The sequence below is a fragment of the Ovis aries genome, chromosome 11 (assembly GCF_016772045.2).
Source record: "Ovis aries strain OAR_USU_Benz2616 breed Rambouillet chromosome 11, ARS-UI_Ramb_v3.0, whole genome shotgun sequence".
NCBI lineage: Eukaryota > Metazoa > Chordata > Mammalia > Artiodactyla > Bovidae > Ovis > Ovis aries.
This window is the reverse complement of record NC_056064.1, coordinates 62036676-62057205: the sequence shown is the minus strand read 5'-3', so window position 1 is coordinate 62057205 and position 20530 is coordinate 62036676. Positions and strand designations below refer to the sequence as shown.

The 20530-nt window shown below is 54.5% G+C and overlaps 1 protein-coding gene across 3 annotated transcripts in view; it reads right to left on the bottom strand.

Moving 5' to 3' along the window:
* PRKCA (protein kinase C alpha) overlaps positions 1-20530 on the bottom strand; it is a 288858-nt gene that overhangs the window by 77095 nt on the left and 191233 nt on the right. For all 3 annotated transcript variants that reach the window (XM_060395901.1, XM_060395902.1, XM_060395903.1), the window contains 2 exons: positions 8726-8837; positions 5089-5217 (listed from right to left, as the gene is read on the bottom strand). In XM_060395901.1, coding sequence (XP_060251884.1) covers positions 5089-5217; positions 8726-8837 — 241 coding nt within the window. The remainder of the gene's footprint in view (positions 1-5088; positions 5218-8725; positions 8838-20530) is intronic.

The following is a 20530-nucleotide window of genomic DNA, read 5'->3' as shown; positions in this document are numbered from 1 at the left end:
TGCACCAATCTCTAAAGGACCCTGATCTCTGATTTCCAAAGGGCAATTTCCATCCCAGTAGTCCCTTGGGAGTTTCTATTTTACTTTGGGAATTATTTTCAAACTGGGTGAGTCTGCACAGGTCAAATGGAGACGGAGCTACTCTAACGATTGACACGCGTGCCTACGGTTTAAGAGCACGGCCCAGGAGGCCACTCGTATGTGCACCGTAAGCTTGGCTCGTCATGGGTTGTCGTTGATGTCTGTGTTCTCACTGAGGACAGACCCCATGGACTGCAGCACACCAGGCTTCCCTGTCCTTCACCATCTCCCAAAGCTTGCTCAAACTCATGTCCGTTGAGTCGACAATGCCATCCAACCATCTCATCCTCTGTCGTCCCCTTCCCCTCCTGCCTTCAATCTTTCCCAGCATCAGGGTCTTTTCCAGTGAGTCAGCTCTTCACATCAGGTGGCCGAAGAACTGGAGCTTCAGCTTCAGCATCAGTCCTTCCAACGAATGTTCAGGGTTGACTTCCCTTAGGATGGGCTGGTTAGATCTCCTTGCAGTCCAAGGGACTCTCAAGAGTCTTCTCCAACACCACAGTTCAAAAGCATCAATTCTTCGGGGCTCAGCCTTCTTGCTGGTCCAGCTCTCACATCCGCGTGCGACCCCTGGAAAAGCCAAGGCGGGCTAATCCCTTCACCTCCCCTCACTTGCCCCCGTGCCCTTCCCTCTGGCCTCTCAAACACCCCTGTCCTTCGGCCTCCTCCAGGGGTCTCTCCCTCCCCCTCCCCGTAGTCTCTCCAGCACCTCTCAACAGCGACTGCCCAGCACCCCTGAAACTGAGCACCTAGGTACATGTGGACGTGGCTCGTCCGTGAATTGCTCCACGCGGTACCCATTTCTCCCCTGGATGTCAGTCCCACGTTTAGACCTTCCGTCACCTCGGAGAACCTGCGGGGTGCTGATGTGGGTTGAGCAAATATTTACGGGTTTGCTGTTTATCCCAAAGAGACTCTTGAATTGATGAGAGACGTGGGAGGGCCTCCGCCTCTGGGTTCGGGAGTCAGACCTGGGCTCAAGCTCCAGCGCTGCCACTCCCCGCCTGGTCCCCGCAGCTTCCTGCCCCTCTGCGCTCGGCGCTCGGTGGCTGCGTGCTGCGGCGGTTCGCGAAGCGGGGCTGTAAAGCTCAGTACGGAGGAAGGTCCAGGCCTGCGGACAGCAGGGGCCCAGGCAGGACGCAGGACGGCAGCTGTGCGGCCGAAACCGCCTGCCGCGACCCTGGGGCCGGGTCTGCCGCGTGGGGAGGGGTCCGCGCCGGCGACGCGAGGGGCGGGGGCGCCCCTGAAGCGCCCGTCTGGGCTCCTCCTGTCCTGCACGGGAGGTCGGATCTCTTCTCCTCGGCTCTGGTTTTCTTGCTGGCGTGCAGGCGCTCACAGCGTTGCGTCGGTCTCCGCTGTGCAACCACGTGAGCGCGTTGTCAGGGCACGTCCACCGCCGCCTCCTGAGTTCCTTCCGCCCGCCTCCCGCCCCTACCCGGCGCCGCCCAGGGCCCCGCGCCGAGCTCCGCGTGTCCAGCAGCTCCCCGCTGGCGGCCTGTCTATGCTTCAGGGCTGCTCGCTCCCTTCACCCCACCCTCTTCTTCCCCGCTGCGCCCACAAGCCTCGCCTCTGTGTCTGCGTCTATTCCTACCTTACGAGTAGGTTCATCAGTACCATTTTTCCAGATTTCATATACATATGTGTTAATACACGATATCTGACTCTTTAAAACATTTCCATTGACTAACCTGTGGCTCACAAATTTATCAGGTACTATTAAAAATGTGACTGCTTTGATCCTCCAGCTATGGCTTGGGAGCTGCTGGGTGACGGACGTAGGGAACCCTGTGCTACTGGCTTTTGGGACTTGTTTTTGGTACCGCAAGTGCCGCCGCCGCTGCTGCTGCTAAGTTGCTTCAGTCATGTCCGATTGTTCCCGACCCCATGGACTGCAGCCCACCAGGCTCCCCCGTCCCTGGGATTCTCCAGGAAAGAACGCTGGAGTGAGTGGGCCGTTTCCTTCTCCAGTGCATGAAAGCGGAAAGTGAAAGGGAACTCACTCAGTCATGTCCGACTCTTCGCGGCCCCATGGACCGCAGCCCACCAGGCTCCTCCATCCATGGGGTTTTCCAGGCAGGAGCACTGGAGTGGGGTGCCATTGCCTTCTCCAAGTGCCGCTAGTCACTATTTATTATTTATACTTCCGTTCTCCTTGAAGCCAGGCTAATTCTGATTCTGAACATCTAAAATTACTCTACAAATTTTAAAGAAATGATTACTAATTAGTTATTTCCCTTAGTTTGGCATTCTATATTTAGGACTGAATTTCCTGCACACAAATAACTATGTGTTTTTAAATCAGATCTGCTGTGGATGGAATGTTCGTGCCCCCAGGGTTGTACGCTGAGGCCCTAGCCCCCTGGGGATGGTGCGGGGACGCGGCCTTGGGGTGAAGAGGTCGTGAGGAGCCCTCAGGGTGGGAACAGTGCCCCGAAGCCTCCATAGCACGGTGCCCTCCTCTGCTGCCCGCTGCCTACTCTCAACCTCCTCTCTCTCCCCTGTTCCCTAAGACACAGCCAGGAGGCAGCCGCTCCATGCCAGGAAGACGGTTCTGTCCAGAAACGGTCAATAGACACCTTGATTTTGTATTTCCTGTCGTCCAGAACCACAAGAAATTCAGTCCATGGTATTATTACAGCAGCCTTAGCTAAGACGAGATTCCAATCCTTCCTGGTACCGTCATTAAAATATCTCTACTTCTATCCATTAAACAGGCTTCCATTAAACTCACGATCTGTGTGACTTCGGGCAAGTTAATTTCTTCGTGCCTCGGTTTCATCCTCTATAAGGATAATAAATTTCTGCACAGGTTTAAACAAGTCACACCGGTGAAGTGCTTCAAAGGTGCCCCTCTGAGGGGATGTGCTTGGTCACTGTTGCTGTTGCTGTTAGTATTAAGGAGCCCCTGAGTTCACGGTCCTAGAGCGGAGCAATTCTCTGCACAAACAAGCGGACCAGGCCTCCAGCGACGGGCCCAGACTACAGCCGGAGGCACCACTGGCTGGCTTTCATGTGTGAGTAGTCTCTGACCCAGTGCGGGTGTCTCCCCCGAGACAATTCCACAGTCAAGTTCAACTGCAGGCGGCGACGGCGTGATCAGCCCCCAAGCCCCAGGAGGCTTGCCTTGTTGTCCCTGTGAGCTGGGGCTTTCTCCTGCACCGGGTACTTGAGCCACCCCAGCGGGGCCCCGGTACCACTCCTGAGGCTCGGCGGAGCCAGGCCCCTCGGGCAGCAGCCTGGGAATGACGTGGCCAGTCTAGCACGCCCCGCCTGGGGTCTGTGTTAGAAGCACCGGGACTGGGATCGACCCATGGCCAGGTGGTCCTGCCTGAGGCGGGGCCGGGACTCTCCCGGCTGAGGTCTGCCTGCTCACCTGCGGGGCGGGGGGCACCACGGGGCTTTCAGGGCAAAGGACAGGCGCTCTCCCTTACGCCTCTCCATCCCTTACCACTCGGTGAGCCTCTGTTTTATGTGATTTTCTCTGAAGCGCTATGCTCCCTGCCCGCTACGTGACTTTGACAATGGAGGAACCTTAGTAGAAAAGAGAGAGAGGTCAGTGAGGGGCTGCGACGGTGTGGACCGGCTCGTGCACCAGCCCCCAGGGTCCGCCTGCTCTGGGCCCAGGGGCCCGGCCATCAGTCAGAGTGGATTCCCCCAAACCCCGAAGCATCAGTCCAACCAGAGGGAACGCAGGTGAGCATCGCAGCCCCGTGTGCAAGGATGCAGGTGGGGAGGTTCTGAGCAAATAGAGCAACTTCTCTGAGACACAGAGTCACAGGGAGCCCACGTCTGCCGTGGGGACTTGACACACAACCCCGTGCTGGTCATCAGCTGCACGGGGCTCATTTCATGAGGTCACCCGGCGGCAAAGCGAGGGACCCTCCCCTTGCAACACCTTGAGACCCTCTGATTTTCCCTGAATTCTTATCTGACAGGACAGCACGGGGTAGAAAACTTGATTAGTTTTCAAAGAAAAAAACGTGAGCAAGTTCCCCAAAGTGAGCTCTCTCTGGGACAGCCTCCCCCACCCAGCTCTTCCTTCAACAGACCCTCCGAGCCTTTTATCTTTCTATAAGATCTGTTATTTACGGTAAGAGTCAGTCGGCTCTTCCGCTTCTGTGATAGCCTAGAATTCCCAAATACAAGTGGGAACACGGTCCCAGGAGAGTCCCATGAGTCCCACGAGTCTCATCTCATGAGAGTGGATGTCCCTGTCCAGGAGGAGGGCGTGTCCATCAGGTGGGACACGGTGGGCCCAGAACAAGGAGCGAAAGTGGCTGCTGTCTGGGGCTTCCACCCTAACTCAGCTCAGTGGGCACCTCGGCAGACACGTCCGGTCACCCTGAGGCCCCTCGGCCGAGCGTGGATTTCGCGGGAGCCCAGAGGAGAAGCTGTGCTTCGACAGTGCCCACCCAGACATGGCCCGAGGGGGGCGCCCGGCCAGGGACGCGGACGTGGAGCCACCGCGGCCGGGCCCTCGTGGGTAACTGCTGCGGGAGGGCGATGGCTGGAAGCACAGAGCCTGGGATCCCCACTCACGCTGTGACTCTGCAGGACCCTGTCTCCTGGGGCCTCGGTTTCCTCTTCTGGAAAACGACGCTAGTGATCGGGCAGTTGTGAAATGTAGTAAATTAGCCTGCGTGCATTTCTCAGCACCCCACGCACAGCAGAGCCGTGTAAATGCCCCAAAGCGCTGCTGTTATCATCACGGCCCGACACCCCGGAACACCTGGGCCACCCCAAACCTGCCTCCACCCAGGCTGCACCTTCACCAGAGCACCTCGTGCCACGGCTTCGGGCAGCCCACCCATCCCCAGGGGGGCAGCCGTGCCCTCAGAGCCCTTCTCCACACAGCGCTCGTGACTCGCTGGACGCCGAGTGCCTGCGAATCCGGGAGACGGGTGCGCGTGAGCCCGCGGCTCTGCGTCCAGCCCGGCCTCGGGGCCGGCCTCCCCTGGTCTGCAGGCCTGCGGGTGGCCCGGCCGCACCGCCGGGGAGGTGCCTCACCTGTGACGTGCAGCTTCTCATCCGTCACCTCGGCCTTCAGGTAGATGCGGCCCCTCTTCTCCGTGTGGTCCATCCCACAGAGGCTGGGCACGTTGATCACACACTGCTTGTGCACATTCATGTCACAGGCTGCGAGGCAAGAAAGCACAGTGTGAGGCTGCGTGCAGCCTGGAGCCACCCCCGCCTCTGTGTTTTGGTTGCGTGAAGAGAAGCGGGACTGAGCCACCCTCTGACTCGATACCCTGCCGTCGAGCGTCAGTGACATAAGGAACTGCTAGCAGCTGCCCCCCACAGCACAGGCTCCTGTGAGCGACACGTCCCTGAAATACTCCAGCCATGCCTGTCCAGCCGCAACTGAAGCAGACCACCTCCGCCTGGCCTCCCGAACGTGCCTACAACGCTAACAGCAAACAAAATCCAGGCAGGCGGATGCGTACAAACAGGGACTAATGAATAGTTCATGCACACAGAGGCAAGCAATGCACACATCTTAAACGGGATTCTTTCTGCCAGAGAATCTCTTCTGCCTTCCTGAGAATCTGCGGGGCTGAGGACACGATATTCACGTTCTTTTCCTCAGCGAACTCTTCATCCCCACGGAGGCTTACGTGCACTGCTTTTGTTTGTTGCTGTTGTTTTTAGAAGAACCTGTGATTGATATTTTAAACCTATCCTTAAATATTTAAACATTATTCTGCCTAAAACAAATACACGCCTGGCTCGATACAGCATTCCTCACCAGCTGACATTACGTGGGCGAGACGGGGAGGACTAAAGACACCCTGAAAAGAGTCCTGTGCATGGAGCACAAACATAAGACTCTGCGTAGGCGTTCCTGCTCCACTGGCCCCACACCTCAGGCTTCCGGAAGGAGCGGGTGGCCCCTGGAACCCTCAGGAATCCCCTGGGGGCACCACAAGGCTCTTCTGTCACTTCAAGGTGGAGCCTTCTTGCCAATCTTGTTTTGAGTGCTTAACTCCTCGGTCCATGGGACTCTCCAGGCAAGAATACTAGAGTGGGTTGCTATTTCCTCCTCCAGCGGATCCTCCCGACCCAGGAATTGAACCCTTAGCTCTTGCATCTTCTGCACTGGCAGGTGGGTTCTTTACCAGCTGAGCCACCAGGGAAGCCCGTTTACCACGATGAACTAAACAGCAAGAAGCACCGTGAAGCGCAGGCCTCAGCCACACAGGCTCTCGAGAAGCTGTGCTATGAGCCGCGCTGACCACCTCACTTGGGTGGAACTTGAAGGAGCAAAGGCCAGCACCTCTGGGGCGGCTGTGGGCCCAGGAGGGCGGCGGAGAAAGGACCTGGGCTACGTCCTGTGTCAGCCGCATCACTCGGAGCCGGTGCGCCCCGGGAAGCGCCTGCTTCTGCTCTGCCTGCTGCAAGGTGAGCCTGCAGGGGGCAGCTGACTCCCCACCAAGCAGGGATGCCCACAGCACCATCACGCTACAGGGTGTGGGAGCATGGGGAGAGGGGGTCCCGCCGTGCACGTCAGGGGAGGGGTCTGGCCCCCGACCACCGGCTCACACTCCTGCTCCAGCACGGAGCACAGACAGCAGCGCAGAGCCCCTCACCGCAGCCCGGAGCCCCTCACAGCAGCCCAGAGACACAGACAGCAGCGCAGAGCCCCTCACCGCAGCCCGGAGCCCCTCACAGCAGCCCAGAGCCCCTCGGACTCCGAGGAAAAGAGTTAAAGACACAGTGCAACACACTGCTTCAGGTGGGAACACAGTCCATAAACAGAATCTGAAGCAGAACCCTAACATATAAACCAGGGGCATGTGATTTTATTAGCATGCGTGCGTGCTAAGTCACTTTAGTCGTGTCTGATTCTGTGACCCCAAGGATGCAGCCCGCCAGGCTCCTCCGTCCATGGGATCCTCCAGGCAAGAATGCTGGAGGGGACTGTTATTTCCTCCTCCTGGGGGTCTTGCCGACCCAGGGACTGAACCCACATCTTACTTACATCTCCTGCATGGGCAGGCAGATGGATTCTTTACCACTGAGCCACCGGGGAAGCCCTTTTATTAGAATACATTTGGCTAATAAATTCAAATCTATACCCTTTACTCACTGTTAGGACATTCCTGGGTAGCCATTAACATCCTCTGATCCTAACACAACTATGAGCCGAGCTGCTGGGGATGCTCGGTGGAGACTCAGCTCAGCCTCGAGGATGCATTCACTCCTGGCCTGTGTTAAAGTTGGCAGCACCCCCAGTGCTGGCCCACCCAGAAGAGCAGAAGGGTACCCCTTAAACTGGCACCCCTGTTTAAGGGCACGGGTCATGGTCCTGGCCCACGCGGACGAGGGTGCGGCGGGAGACACATGGCTTGTTCTGCCCCGGAGTCAGTGGGCATCAGTCTCAAGGACACCTTCAACTTGTTACGTCGAGTGCCTAACACAGCCGAGTATTCACTTTTGCTCCAAGTTTTACAACAGTCAAAAGTGTGTTTACAAACGTACTTAGAATCCACACTAACCCGGAAAGCGGCCTCTTTGGAATCTGACAATCTCTGGACGCAAAGGAAACCACCTGACCACAGGGGTTTCTCGCGGCTGTTAGGGTCCAGGGCTCGGGAGGGTGCAGCCTGCGTTCTAAGAAGCTACTCGCCTCCTCCATAAAGTTCACACAGCTTGCCTTCTATGTACAGTTGACCCTGAGCAACGTGGGTTTCAACCGCACGGGTTCTCTTAGACACGGACCCCTTCCTGAGAATTACACGGCTGGCCCCTGTATCCATGGAGGGTTACCACAGACACTGAGGGAAGACAACGCAGGCACGTGTCTTTGCTCCTTGTGGGGACGATGAGGCTGTGAGCCACAGCAGCAGCATTGTCGGGCGACAACATGCTGACTGTGCCCAAACTCTTCCTCGTCTACTGAAAAAACAGGCTCGTCATTACCGGCTCTAATTACCTTCTCCTGCCCTAAACGTGAAATCTTATTGAAACAAATAAATAGCCTGGGGGAATCTCATTACATGAGATTAATCGAAGCAAAGAGTTTCCATGAAAAAAAACAGATGTCTTTCTCCCCTCCTGCAGTTGGCACACACACACAGAACAAGAAGGGAGAAGGGGGAGGGTGGGTGTCTTCCCGGATTTCATCTCTCCCTGGCCTGGTAGGACCTGATCTGCCCATAATTACGCAAGACGAGGGAACTTAAAGCAAGATCCTGTTCTTATTTTCACTGTGGTTTTGGCTCCAAGGAGAGCCCACTGGATTTTTCCACAGTCCACCCACTAATTGGAGACACGGGCGGATAATGACTGTGGGTGCTCAGCTCATCTTGAAGCTGAACCAAACGTGGAATCTGGGGGTGGGGTGTCTCCTTTCAGCACGTGGCATTTGCTTGGGGGTTTGACCAGCCTGCATTTAACAGTGATTAGAGATTCCTACCATGAAAAACTGGGGCCAGCACCAACTGCATGAAATCGGGTGCTTTTTTGGGTCCATAATTAGGCGGGGAAGTCATATGATAAACTAGGACCTCGCCAGTGGAGGGATTCTATACTTTTGTAATTGAGTCCATATCTGAATGACATCTACCAATTTTCTGAAAGCTTCCTGAGCGTCACAGGGCCCTGCTGGCCCGGGGGCCGCTGCAAGAACAGAAGGCATACTCACTGTCACACTTCATCCCCTGGTGGATGAGGCCGTAGAGCAGGGACCCGCAGTGATCGCAGAAGGTGGGGCTGCCATACGTGTGGATCTTGAACTTGTGCTTGCTCCTCGGGTCCTGCAGGGAGAAGCGGCGCACAGACCATCAGTCACGAGAGGACCATCTCTAGGGCCAAGCCAAGCCCAGGCCTGCCCCTCCCGTCCCCATGGCAACGGTCCAGGCCGCCCGCCTGGGCCCCGCCCTCTGATGTCCTGTGACGGCGGGGCTCCTGTTCTGGGCCGGGCACCAGACACCTGCACCTCCTCTCTTTCCAGGTATGACCTGCACACGTCGGGCTTTCCACCAGAACCACCGTGTCTGGAGCCAGAGCCACCAAGGGGATCGAGGTGCCCCAGGCAAGCAGAGCGGTTCAGACAACACGGCGTGCGTGTCCCTGGGACACGGACAGACAGACAGACAGACAGACAGACAGACAGACAGACACACACGCACACACACACACGCACACACACACGCGCACGTGCACACACACACACACGCTAGTGATCTTCAAAGTCTTGAGATTTGACCAATGGCCAAGACTTTAACACTGGTTCCCATCTGAGAGCTTTCAGAAATTAACTCAGAATGAGGCTCTGGCTCCTAACATGAAAAAAAATTTTTTTTAAAAAAATATTCGCAACACATTTTTTTTGACGCAAAAACACCACTGATTTTATGAATAAAGTTTTATTGGAACACAGCTGCGCTCACTCCTTGCCATCTTCGCTGCAGCTACAAAGGCCGAGTTAAGCAACAGAACCCTAATGACCCACAAAGGCTAAAACACTAATTGGCCCGTACAGGACAAGTCCCCCCGTCTCTGCTTTAGGTGGTGCCGTCTGGAGGACGGTCTCTGTGTGGCGTCATCGTGACCCGAAACTTGTTAGAAACTAAATCGTGGAGCCCCTCCCCAGACCAGCTGAACTAAACTCCAGGGACAGGCTTCACCACGCCCTGCGGGTGAGCCTGAGGCCGGCAGGCACGTGACGGCGGGGAGCCTCTGCTGTAGAAGGCTTCCCCACAAATGCTGAGCCAGTGCCTGAGACATTCCAGGCGCATGTGTGTGTCTGTGCCTGAGGCAGGGCACTAGTTTACTTGGAAATGTCTCTCGGGATCAGAGAAATCGACACCTTCCTCGGGGGCTTACTTTCCTGGCCAGGAGCAGCTGAGAATGTGGTCTGAAGCGGGGGCTCCACCTCTTACCAGTTCTCCCAACATCCCAGGACGCTGGACCGAATATCACGGGCACAGGCTGGCATCAGCGCTAATCCAAAGTTCCCAGGACGGCCAGTACAGGCTGTGTGCCACCATGTGGAGGGCAGCGTGGAGGCCAGGGGGAAGGACAGCCCGTCGTCCCCACAGAAGGACGGCGTCAACCATCGGCGAGAGATAAATCCAGGCTGGCAGCTCCCACGCGGGCCCTGAGCCCGGGTGCACGGCGGCCCCAGGCAGCTGTCCTGCCAGCCGGCCGTCACATCAATCTCTGTTGGCGTGGCGCACGGGGACTCACTTCACTTTTCAGGGAGACCCAGGCTTCCTCCTCCAGGCTCTCACCTGGGAAGGTGCGGCAGGGGCGGGGGGGGGGGGGCTGCCTTCCTGGACACGGCGGGAGGAGGCTAGGAGTCCTCACACCCTAAAATCCACGCACAGCCAAGGACCGGGCCTGCGATGCAGGACAATTGACAGCAACACCGCCTCCTGCCTGGTGACCACCCCTGAGTGCGGGAGCTTCCTCACACCCGACGCCTCTCCTGTCGGAGCCTCTACAGGGTTCTGAACCCAGCCTCGACACCAGCTCAGCAGCCTCGGGAAGTCATGGCGCTCATGTACAAGGCAGAAACACGCCCGTGTCCTAGACGGGAAGTGGGGCTCAGGGAGCAAATGAGGAAGGGCTTTGCAATCTGAGAGATGTCAGGACGAATGCAAGGGAGGGCGACTTCCAACTGTAACATGCTCATTGGTCATAAAAGAGACTTCCTGAAGCACAGGGCTGAATTTGCCACTGGGCCAGAACCAAGGCTGGCAGTTACGTATTGACATTGTCTCTCGGCTTCCTGGAAACCAAAGCAAGAGGAGAAAAGAGGCAAACACAATAGGTTCTCCTGGGATGGCAAGGCCACCTGTAGGCAGAAATCTGTCTCAGCATCCTCTAAAGTCATTTCTCATCTCACATGCAGTGAACCGCCAACACACACGTGTGAGAGGGACCTGCAGGTCTTGAACAGAGCACACTTTCTGCCCTGCTCACTGGGGATGCCCACAGTTACCCACACAGAAGTGATGGGAAGTCCGGCCACGCTCGATGCCACAGACACGCGGCTGGTCTACACACCAAAGCAGCACTACCCCCAGGCTGGCAACATTTTTTTCATCTCGTGCAATACGTGGAAATCTCACTTTTTATTTCTCCAGGCACTGGCAACCTCTCATTAAGTGGAGTGTGAAACCCGCCGTCATATGTCACAAGCCTGACATTATCTTATAATGAATGTGGGAAATGCTCCGCTCAGATGCTCTGTCGTCTACACCTTTGGGGGAGAAGAAACGTTTTTGACTAAACCAATTTTCATAGTCACCGACGAAGTCTAGCCTAGAAGTCTAAATCTAGACCTCTTAGGAAAAAATAACACAGGAGAATTTCAAGTTCTATTGGAAGCATCTACCAGCCTGCTTTTCCTACCTTAGTTTTATAATGTAGCAACATCATCGGAAAGTTTCTCAGCATTTCTACCAGGATTTTTCAAAGTCATCACCATCACATTGTAATACATCCAAAGTAAACCCATGGGTCTCCAGTGCACGGTATTTTGAGGCTGATGAGCCTTGCATTTCCGGGACAGCTTCTTGAATTATCTGTAAGCATCCAGAAGGCGTATTCCAGATAAGTTTTAAATTGCAGGCTTCCAGGATGGAGACTCATGTAGCAATGTGCAATGTGAAACCTCCAGAAGAGTTAAGACGCCCTCCTTCCCCAAGAGGAAGGCAATCAATGATGCTTTCTGATGAAAATGTTTATATTCGAATGGACATCCCTTCAAAAGCCCTTTTAATCTTGTGAGTGAAATGATGGCAGGCTTCTGGCAGGAGGTCACCCTGGCGTGAATGCCCCACAGCTTTCTCCGAGGACGGAAGCAGACGTCACTGAGGGCTGCAGTTCAGGGTGCAGGAGCTTCTGGAAAAGGCTGTTGTTCAGTGAAGCCCTGGGGTGGGCCTTGCTCAGCCAGCCAGAGCAGCGAGGCTCCTTCAAGCTGCTCCCTCTAAGCACCAGGAAGGTCCCTGCTCTCACCATCTGATGTGTTCTCATGAGTCACATTTGTGAGCCAGGCTTGGGTCTAAATGTCACCCACGCAAGCAACACCAAAAACTCTGCTCCAAGGGTGAGTCTAGCATTGTTTTTGCGATCTTAAACTTCTTGGGAAGCAGGTTTTTTTTTTGTTTGTTTTTTGTTTTTAAAAAAACTCTATGACTTAAAAAAATTCTATTTAAAACATTTTGTTAACCTGAGAGTACTATCAAAACCAGATCATCAGATGAAGGTGATTTTACGTAACCAGGGTACGATCCTACCCATTACATTGGACATCGCGTGTTGGGCAAGCAAGCCTCTGACAGCCCTTCTCAGGCTCCAGGGCCAGCCTGCTCGCACACCGCCTGCACACAGTAGGCGTACAATAAACAGTCTTTGAGGGGAAATGCAGAAATTGATGACTGATTAGGGGGTGTGTGTGTGTGTGTGTGTGTGTGTCAGTTGTCTCTGATTCTTCACAACCCCACGGACTGTAGTGTGTGTGTGTGTGTGTGTGTGTGTCTGTGTGTGTGTGTCTGTGTGTGTGTGTGTGTGTCTCGGTTGCGTCTGATTCTTCGCAACCCCACGGACTGTAGCCTGCCAGACTCCACTGTCCATGAAATTTTCCAGACAAGAATGCTGCACTGGGCTGCCATTTCCTTCTCCGAGCTAATCAGGATATTCCTCATCTTTCTGATGAATGATATCTAGACTTCGTGGTTTGAGGGCTTCCCTGGTGGCTGAGACGGTAAAGAATCTGCCTTCAGTGCAGGAGACCCAGGTCTGATCCCTGAGTCGGGAAGGTGCCCTGGAGGAGGGCATGGCAACCCACTCCAGAACGCTTGCCTGGAGAATCCCAGGGACAGAGGGGCCTTGGGGGCCACAGTCCATGGACAGGGACTGTAGAGTCGGACGTGACTCAGCGACTAACACTTTCACTTTTGTGGTTTGAATACTTGCATATTTAAAGCATCTTATTTTAATGTCAGAATTTCAAACTAAACCATCAAAGATTCTCTCAGAATTTGAAAACTGTGATTAATGAATGTCTATGTATGTCAGGCTTTCCTGGGATGATGGCGACGTATGAGGCTATCACAGAGTAAGGAGATGCTGGTTATGTTATAGCTTTTAATTAAGACTTCCGTTTTGCTGGTGGCTGGAGGACCCCGAGCCGCCCAGCGATCCCGTGTGGCTGCTGGACTGGAGACGCTGCAGACAAGCCCCTTCATCACCGGACATAGCAGCTCTCCCTCGAGTGGGCTCGTGAACCGGCTGAACCATCGCCAAATAAATTCGGCTGGGTCCGTGGCAATTCGGATGACGTAGAGAATGTATCTCACTTCTAAAACCCAAGCCTTGTAGACGGCGTTTAAAGGCTCTCTCGCTGTTACTGCTGAAGCTGGTCTGTCTCCTCGCTTCCCCAGAGGCAAGCTGCTGGTGCATCTGTCGAGGGGAGGGAGGTTTGACTGTTCTCTCTCTGAGGCTTAATTATTACCCGGTTTTCACGCGGACGTCATTATGTTTTATGCTTCCCTTGGCGGCTTGCTCTTTTCCTCAGACGATACATCTTGGAGACCTGTCCACGTCGTTACAGAGAGACCTAACTCATGTGATTTAAGCATTCCCTAATATAAGTAAAGTATGGCTTATTTAGCCTTGCTGCTAGAGATTTATATAGTGTTTTTTTAAAGAGTCTGCCTCTTCACATTTAATGATGACGGAATCTTGCATAGCTGGGCAAAGAACCCGCAAGAATCTTTCTGCCAGCCAAGCTGAGTTTGACAAAGTGGGCCAACTGTAGATGTGAGTGTTATTCATCAGAATAAAGTGGGGCTTCGAGCACGTGTGCTCACTCACGCCAGTCGTGTCTGACTCTGGGACCCCGTGGACTGTACCCTCCAGGCTCCTCTGTCCGTGGGATTCTCCAGGCAAGAATACTAGAGTGGGTTGCCGTGCCCTCCTCCAGGGGATCTTCCCGATCCAGGGATCGGACTCACACCTCTTACGCCTCCTGCACTGGCAGGTGGGTTCACCACTAGGGCCACCTGAGAAGCCTGCGGTTTCATTAGGATGAAACATTAACCAGCACCAGAGATAGAAGACCCTTGGCTCTATTTCCGAGCAGGACACGCTCAGCAAGGCTGGTGGCCCCTCATCCTCCTACAGGACAGAGCAAGCAGTGGGGGCAAGAACACAGCCCCCCCACATTCCTGCACCTCTGGACTGATATTCTACTCGGGAGCTCAAGGGTGTTTCTCCAAGGATATAGCATTCGTTTTCCTTTCCTAAAGTCAACCTGACTCCCTAAGGAAAAAAATCGACTATTATATTTGTCTGTCTTACAACCCACATCTCCTGTGTCTCCGGCACTGGTTGGTGGGTTCTTTACCACTCGCCACCTGGGAAGCTTCCCTCCAATGATGGTGTCCTTACGAAACTGCAGGAACAGGATCAAAGCCCAGGAGTGGGTGCCGGGACAAAGCTGCTGTGTGGATTTCACCAGTATTTACACGGACTCACTCGTGTGTGTGTAGTTCTGTGGTGACACTCACGCTCATGACATCGAAGGGCTCCAGCCCCACAAGGAAGCCCCTGTACCATCTGCCCCCAGAGCCAACCCTCCCCGACCCTAACCGCTGGCCAGCGCCCACCTGTTCTCCACGAGATAAACCTTCACAGCATTTTTGAAAGCACCAAACAATATTTGTTCTGATGAAGGATTTCGTTAGCGCCAGTGCCTCAGTCTGAGGGGGAATCAGACTAGAGCCCAAGAAGCATCTTAATTCTGTGAGCCCTTGCCAGCTCTCAGCGGCTGTCTCCTGAAAAAACATTCATGGGCAAGTTTAGAGGACTGAGAACAGATCAGAGACACACGGAAACACATTTGATTCCAGAGTCTTGTTTCATTTAGCAAAGACAGAAGTGGGTTGATGTTCGCACGAGGAGCCGCGCCCGATGCTTGAGATGGGGTGGGATGCTCCTACACGCGGGACGTGGTGGAGGTGGACGATGGGTGGGGAGGGACACCGCGTGGATTTTTGTCAGGGACTCGAAAAGGCCCAGCGTTACTTGCAGGAAGGCTGGGTTTCCGACCTCCCTTTCAGACTGGAAGATCCCCAAGCAGCTGGTATTTGTTCAACTGATGAAACACAGAGGAGGCAGAAACTGCGTCCCCACCTCTTTCCCGTCTGCGGAGTCCAAAGGGGGCAGGCAGGGGGGAGTGTGTCCTCCCCCTGCAGCCTCGGCCTCCTCGCCCACGCTGCTCGGTGCTCCCAACAGCCACCTCCCGAGAGGCCGTCACCTCCCGAGAGGCCGTCCTCTCCAAGTGACGGTCCATGCTCACTTCCTGATGTCTGGCAAGCTCTCTGCTTACAACCTTATTTTTTTCTTAATGTGCAGCTTATCATAAAATATTATTAGTCACCATTATTAATTTTCAATTGTTTATTTACATGTTCACTTATGTAAATAAAATCATTAGTTAAAATAAAATAGAAAGGAAAATTATATACTTGGGGTATGCTTCGTTCAAAAACGACAGTGTATGGATTTGCTTGTTTCCTTAAGAATCATATAAACAGACTGGTCTGTCTTTTTTAAATTTTTTTAATCCGTTCCTATCAAACATTTTTCGATGTTGTTAACTACAAAGCAGTCTCACGTCACACGGCATGGTATTTCATCCTAAGGCTGTACATCCCACGGCACGGTATTTCATCCTAAGGCTGTACATCCCACGGCATGGAATTTCATCCTGAGGCTGCACCATTTCTGACGTGACCAACCCTCAATTCCTGCACATTCAGGTCACTTCCAGTTTCGCTGCTACTAACACGCTGCCACCGGTGCCTGTGAACACACGGTGCAGGAAAGCGCAGGGACACCGTCCAGGTTCAGCCTCCAGATCCCCTTTCCACTCCTGGAGTGGCAGGCAGATACCCCTGAACCCCACCAGAGGGGAACAGCGTGACATCAGGGAAGGGAGGGCAGAGGAGACCCGACGGCTGTCCCCATCGTCACTGCGGGAGCGGACGGGAAGCCTGCCGGTGCAGCTCCCACAAAGCCGCGTTTCAGAGCCGGGTGGGGGGGTGGGGCTCGCCTTCACCATCAGCTACTCCAGAGAAGTTAAAACAGGCTTGGATTTTATTCAGCCTCAACGACACGTGCAATTTGAACATTCCGTTCGTTCCGGAAGGCGATTTTTCTGTTATTCTTGATCAAGCCCACGGCCTCCGACAGCCAAACCGGTGCCGTTTCACAAAGAATCTGATCGGTGCTCAGAAGACGGCATGTTCTGTGCACAGAGACATTTCTACAGGGAAGCACACCCCGCACCCCAGGAGACTGCCTCCTCATGGACAAGGAGACGGGGTGTGTCCATCAGCCCAGGGGACCCACCGCAGCGCCCACTGAGCTAACCGCCAGCTATGGGCGAGCACTTGAAATGCAGTGACTCTACTGAGGACCTGAATTTTTTTTCATCTTAATCCGTTTAGATTTAAACAGCCACAGGGCCCAGGACTCAGAGAACACCTTCCTAGAGACGAGTTCAAGCACACGCTCCCTTCTCCTGTTGCCCAGGCTCCCGGCCACGTCTGGCTCTTTGTGACCCCATGGACTGCGGCACGCCAGGCCTCCCTGTCCTCCGCTGTCTCGAGGAGCCGGCCCACGCCCACGCCCACTGAGTCGGTGACGCCACCAACCATCTCATCCCGTCACCACCTTCCCCTTCTGCCCTCAGTCTTTCCCAGCATCAGGGCCTTTTCCAAGGAGTCAGCGCTTTGCATCAGGTGGTCAAGACGCTGGGGCATCAGCTTCAGTCCTTCCAATGAACATCCTTTCTCCTGCTCCTCCTCCAAAGCATCACGAGGGCAGAGTCGCCAGACAAGCTGGCCTGCGACTCAGGGGCTGGACACCGCCCTTGAGCTGGCCCTTGGACACTCGCCTCACGCCCCTGCCCGAGGCCGGGCTTCCTGCCTCCATCAGGTCTCAGGGGCTTCCGCCCACAGCCACTCCGTGTTCACGCGGCCGACGCACTGAGGCCACACGCGGCCGACGCAGTGTCGTGACTCTCACTGAGCGGAGTTTAGAGGACTTTTTCTTGACCTGGACTCTGAACTTAGTTTCAAATCTTTGCCAAGTTTTAATTCAGGGAACACAGCTGAAGATCAGCAGTTTAAAGACACACCTGGACCGCAAAGTCATCACCAAGAAAACGCCAGCTCGTGGGCCTCGAGCACTCAGGCATTTCTTGACTTGGCTCTGTTAGGTCTGAAGACTGCAGCCACAGATTTCGCTTACTGGACGGTTCAGTTCATCTAAAGCTTCAGGGAGGAAGAAGCCACCTTTCCTGAACAGCAAGATCAGCCTGAGTTTTCCCTATGGAACTTCCAGTTCCTGGACAGACGGTTACTTCCTGCCTGGAGGTGGGACGGCAACCTCACAACCAGACGCGATGCAGTTCCTTCGAAGGCGGAGGACACTGGAAACTCTCTTACAAGGGAGCGGGGGTTTTCACTGTCTCAGGAAGCCAGGCCGCAGTGAAGAGGGGCCGTCCAGAGACTGGCCAAGCGGCTCCCCAGCTTCTCCCCGTCTCATCACGTTTTCGCGAGTCAGGGACAAGCGGGACGGGTGGTGTCTTGTCTCTCCTGCTGCCGTCTCGGGACGGGCTGACTTGGCGCTCCCGGGAGGCGGCAGACTCGGCTCTGGGAGACACGAGTTCACGAGTCTGTTCTCAACGACCTCTGTGGCCACTGAAGGGAGCATGTGACAGTCTGGCTGACTGGAAAACTTGTTTAATTACCAAAAAACAAGGCTGTTTTCTTCAATATTTTGGGCTGTCCCTAAGGAACAGCTACCCACATCTGCATGTAGCCGCCTCCCTCACGTTATAACCTCAGAATGGGCTTCAGTTCAGTCGCTCAGTCGTGTCCGACTCTTTGCGACCCCATGAATCGCAGCACGCCAGGCCTCCCTGTCCATCACCATCTCCCGGAGCTCACCCAGACTCATGTCCATCGAGTCGGTGATGCCATCCAACCGTCTCATCCTCTGTCGTCCCCTTCTCCTCCTGCCCCGAATCTCCCCCAGCATCAGAGTCTTTTCCAATGAGTCAACTCTTCGCATGAGGTGGCCAAAGTACTGGAGCTTCAGCTTTAGCATCATTCCTTCCAAAGAAATCCCAGGGCTCATCTCCTTCAGAATGGACTGGTTGGATCTCCTTGCAGTCCTTGGGACTCTCAAGAGTCTTCTTCAACACCACAGTTTAAAAGCATCAATTCTTTGGCGCTCAGCTTTCTTCACAGTCCAACTCTCACGTCCATACATGACCATAGGAAAAACCATAGCCTTCACTAGACAGACCTTTGTTGGCAAAGTAATGTCTCTGCTTTTCAATCCGCTATCTAGGTTGGTTATAACTTTCCTTCCAAGGAGTAAGTGTCTTTTAATTTCATGGCTGCAGTCACCATCTGCAGTAATTTTGGAGCCCCCCCAAAATAAAGTCTGACACTGTTTTCACTGTTTCCCCAGCTAGTAAAGTAATGCTCAAAATTCTCCAAACCAGGCTTCAGCAATACGTGAACTGTGAACTTCCAGATGTACAAGGTGGTTTTAGAAAAGGCAGAGGAACCAGAGATCAAATTGCCAACATCCGCTGGATCTTTGAAAAAGCAAGAGTTCCAGAAAAACATCTATTTCTGCTTTATTGATTATGCCAAAGCCTTTGACTGTGTGGATCACAATCAACTGTGGAAAATTCTGAGAGAGATGGGAATACCAGACCACCTGACCTGCCTCTTGAAAAACCTGTATGCAGGTCAGGAAGCAACAGTTAGAACTGGACATGGAATAACGGACTGGTTCCAAATAGGAAAAGGAGTACATCAAGGCAATGTATTGTCACCCTGCTTATTTAACTTCTATGCAGAGTACACCATGAGAAACGGTGGGCTGGAGGAAGCACAAGCTGGAATCAAGATTGCCTGGAGAAATATCAATAACCTCAGATATGCAGATGACACCATCCTTATGGCAGAAAGTGAAGAGGAGCTAAAAAGCCTCTTGATGAAAGTGAAAGAGGAGCGTGAAAAAGTTGGCTTAAAGCTCAACATTCAGAAAACGAAGATCATGGCATCTGGTCCCATCACTTCATGAGAATGGGCTTAGGAAAGGGTCAAGAAAAATCCGCATCTTACGGGTGGCTTCACTCCCGAGTTCCTTCCTTCCCTTCTCAAGGTTTCACAGGGCCTCTGAACACGTCTTAGAACCTCTGCTCAGTGAGGTTTTGCGGGGAGAGGCCGAGCAGGGGAGAGGAGGGCTGGGCTCTGCCCACGCCCAAGGCTGGAGGACCTGGCTGGCAGGCCATCCCCAGAGGGCTCTCAGTTCACAGATGAAGATAATGATACTCATTTGAGGGCTGTGTTACACCCTGTGCTGCATATACAAACCAGCCTTAATGGGTATTTCTAGACTTCCCATGGGGAGAACAGGCCATGTGAAAGTGCCAGGCATTCACCCGTCCCTTCCCCCCGGGGAAAGGGAGAACCGCCAGGCCTGCTTGCGGCCGCCTGCGGCCCCGGGAGGGGTGCTGCCCGCGGAGTCGAGGGCCGGCGGGCTGGGGAGCGGCGGTGACGGAGGGAGCACCGTCTGTTCCTCTGCATCACCCTGATCTGGCGTCCACCGTGCAGCCTTCGTCAGAGGCGCCCGGCTGCGGCCACCTTGCTGAGAAGCACGCCAGCCATTCTGCAAAGCCACTCTCCCACCCTCCGTCCTCCGACCGACTCCGAATACGTGTCCTGGAAAACTGCCGAGACTGGAGGGCTTTTTAAACCCATAAGCCTTCCTTTCTCAGCCCCCGAGGCAAAGGTGTGTGATAGTGGGGCTAACTGTGCTCCACGGGACCAGCTTCACGCATACGGCTTCCCTTCCTTGCCCATTTCTGAGGGAGAGTCTAGAAATAAGGTTCTAGAAATAAGACAGAGTCAAGATGATGGACCGATGGACCGAAGGGGCGCAGGGAAGAGGCAGGAAGCGCCCACAGCTGCAGCGTCGGCTCTGGTCTCTCCAGCTGTGCCCTCTCTCAGCTGGTCAGTGGGGGTGCTGTCACCAGCTCAGCCCATGTCCTCGAGGGAAGCGGACACGCAGTGTCCAGAAAGTGAGCTTCCCTGGCGGCTCGATGCTAAAGAATCCACCTGGCAGTGCAGGAGACGCAGGGTCGATCCTTGGATCGGGAAGACCCCCCGAGCCGGGAGTGGCTACCCACTCCAGTACTCTCGCCTGGAGAGGTCCACGGACAGAGGAACCTGGCTGCAGTCCCGAGGGTTGCACGGCTGAGTGACTAACACCTCCGCTGCACGTTTTGGAAGCTGGAGGCAGACGGCCTGTGCTGGCAGCTCCAGGCCAATCCACGCATAAGTCACCCAAACGGAGGCAACAGGTGCCTTAGGGACAAACCTTGGCCTGTCCCCCGGTTCACCAT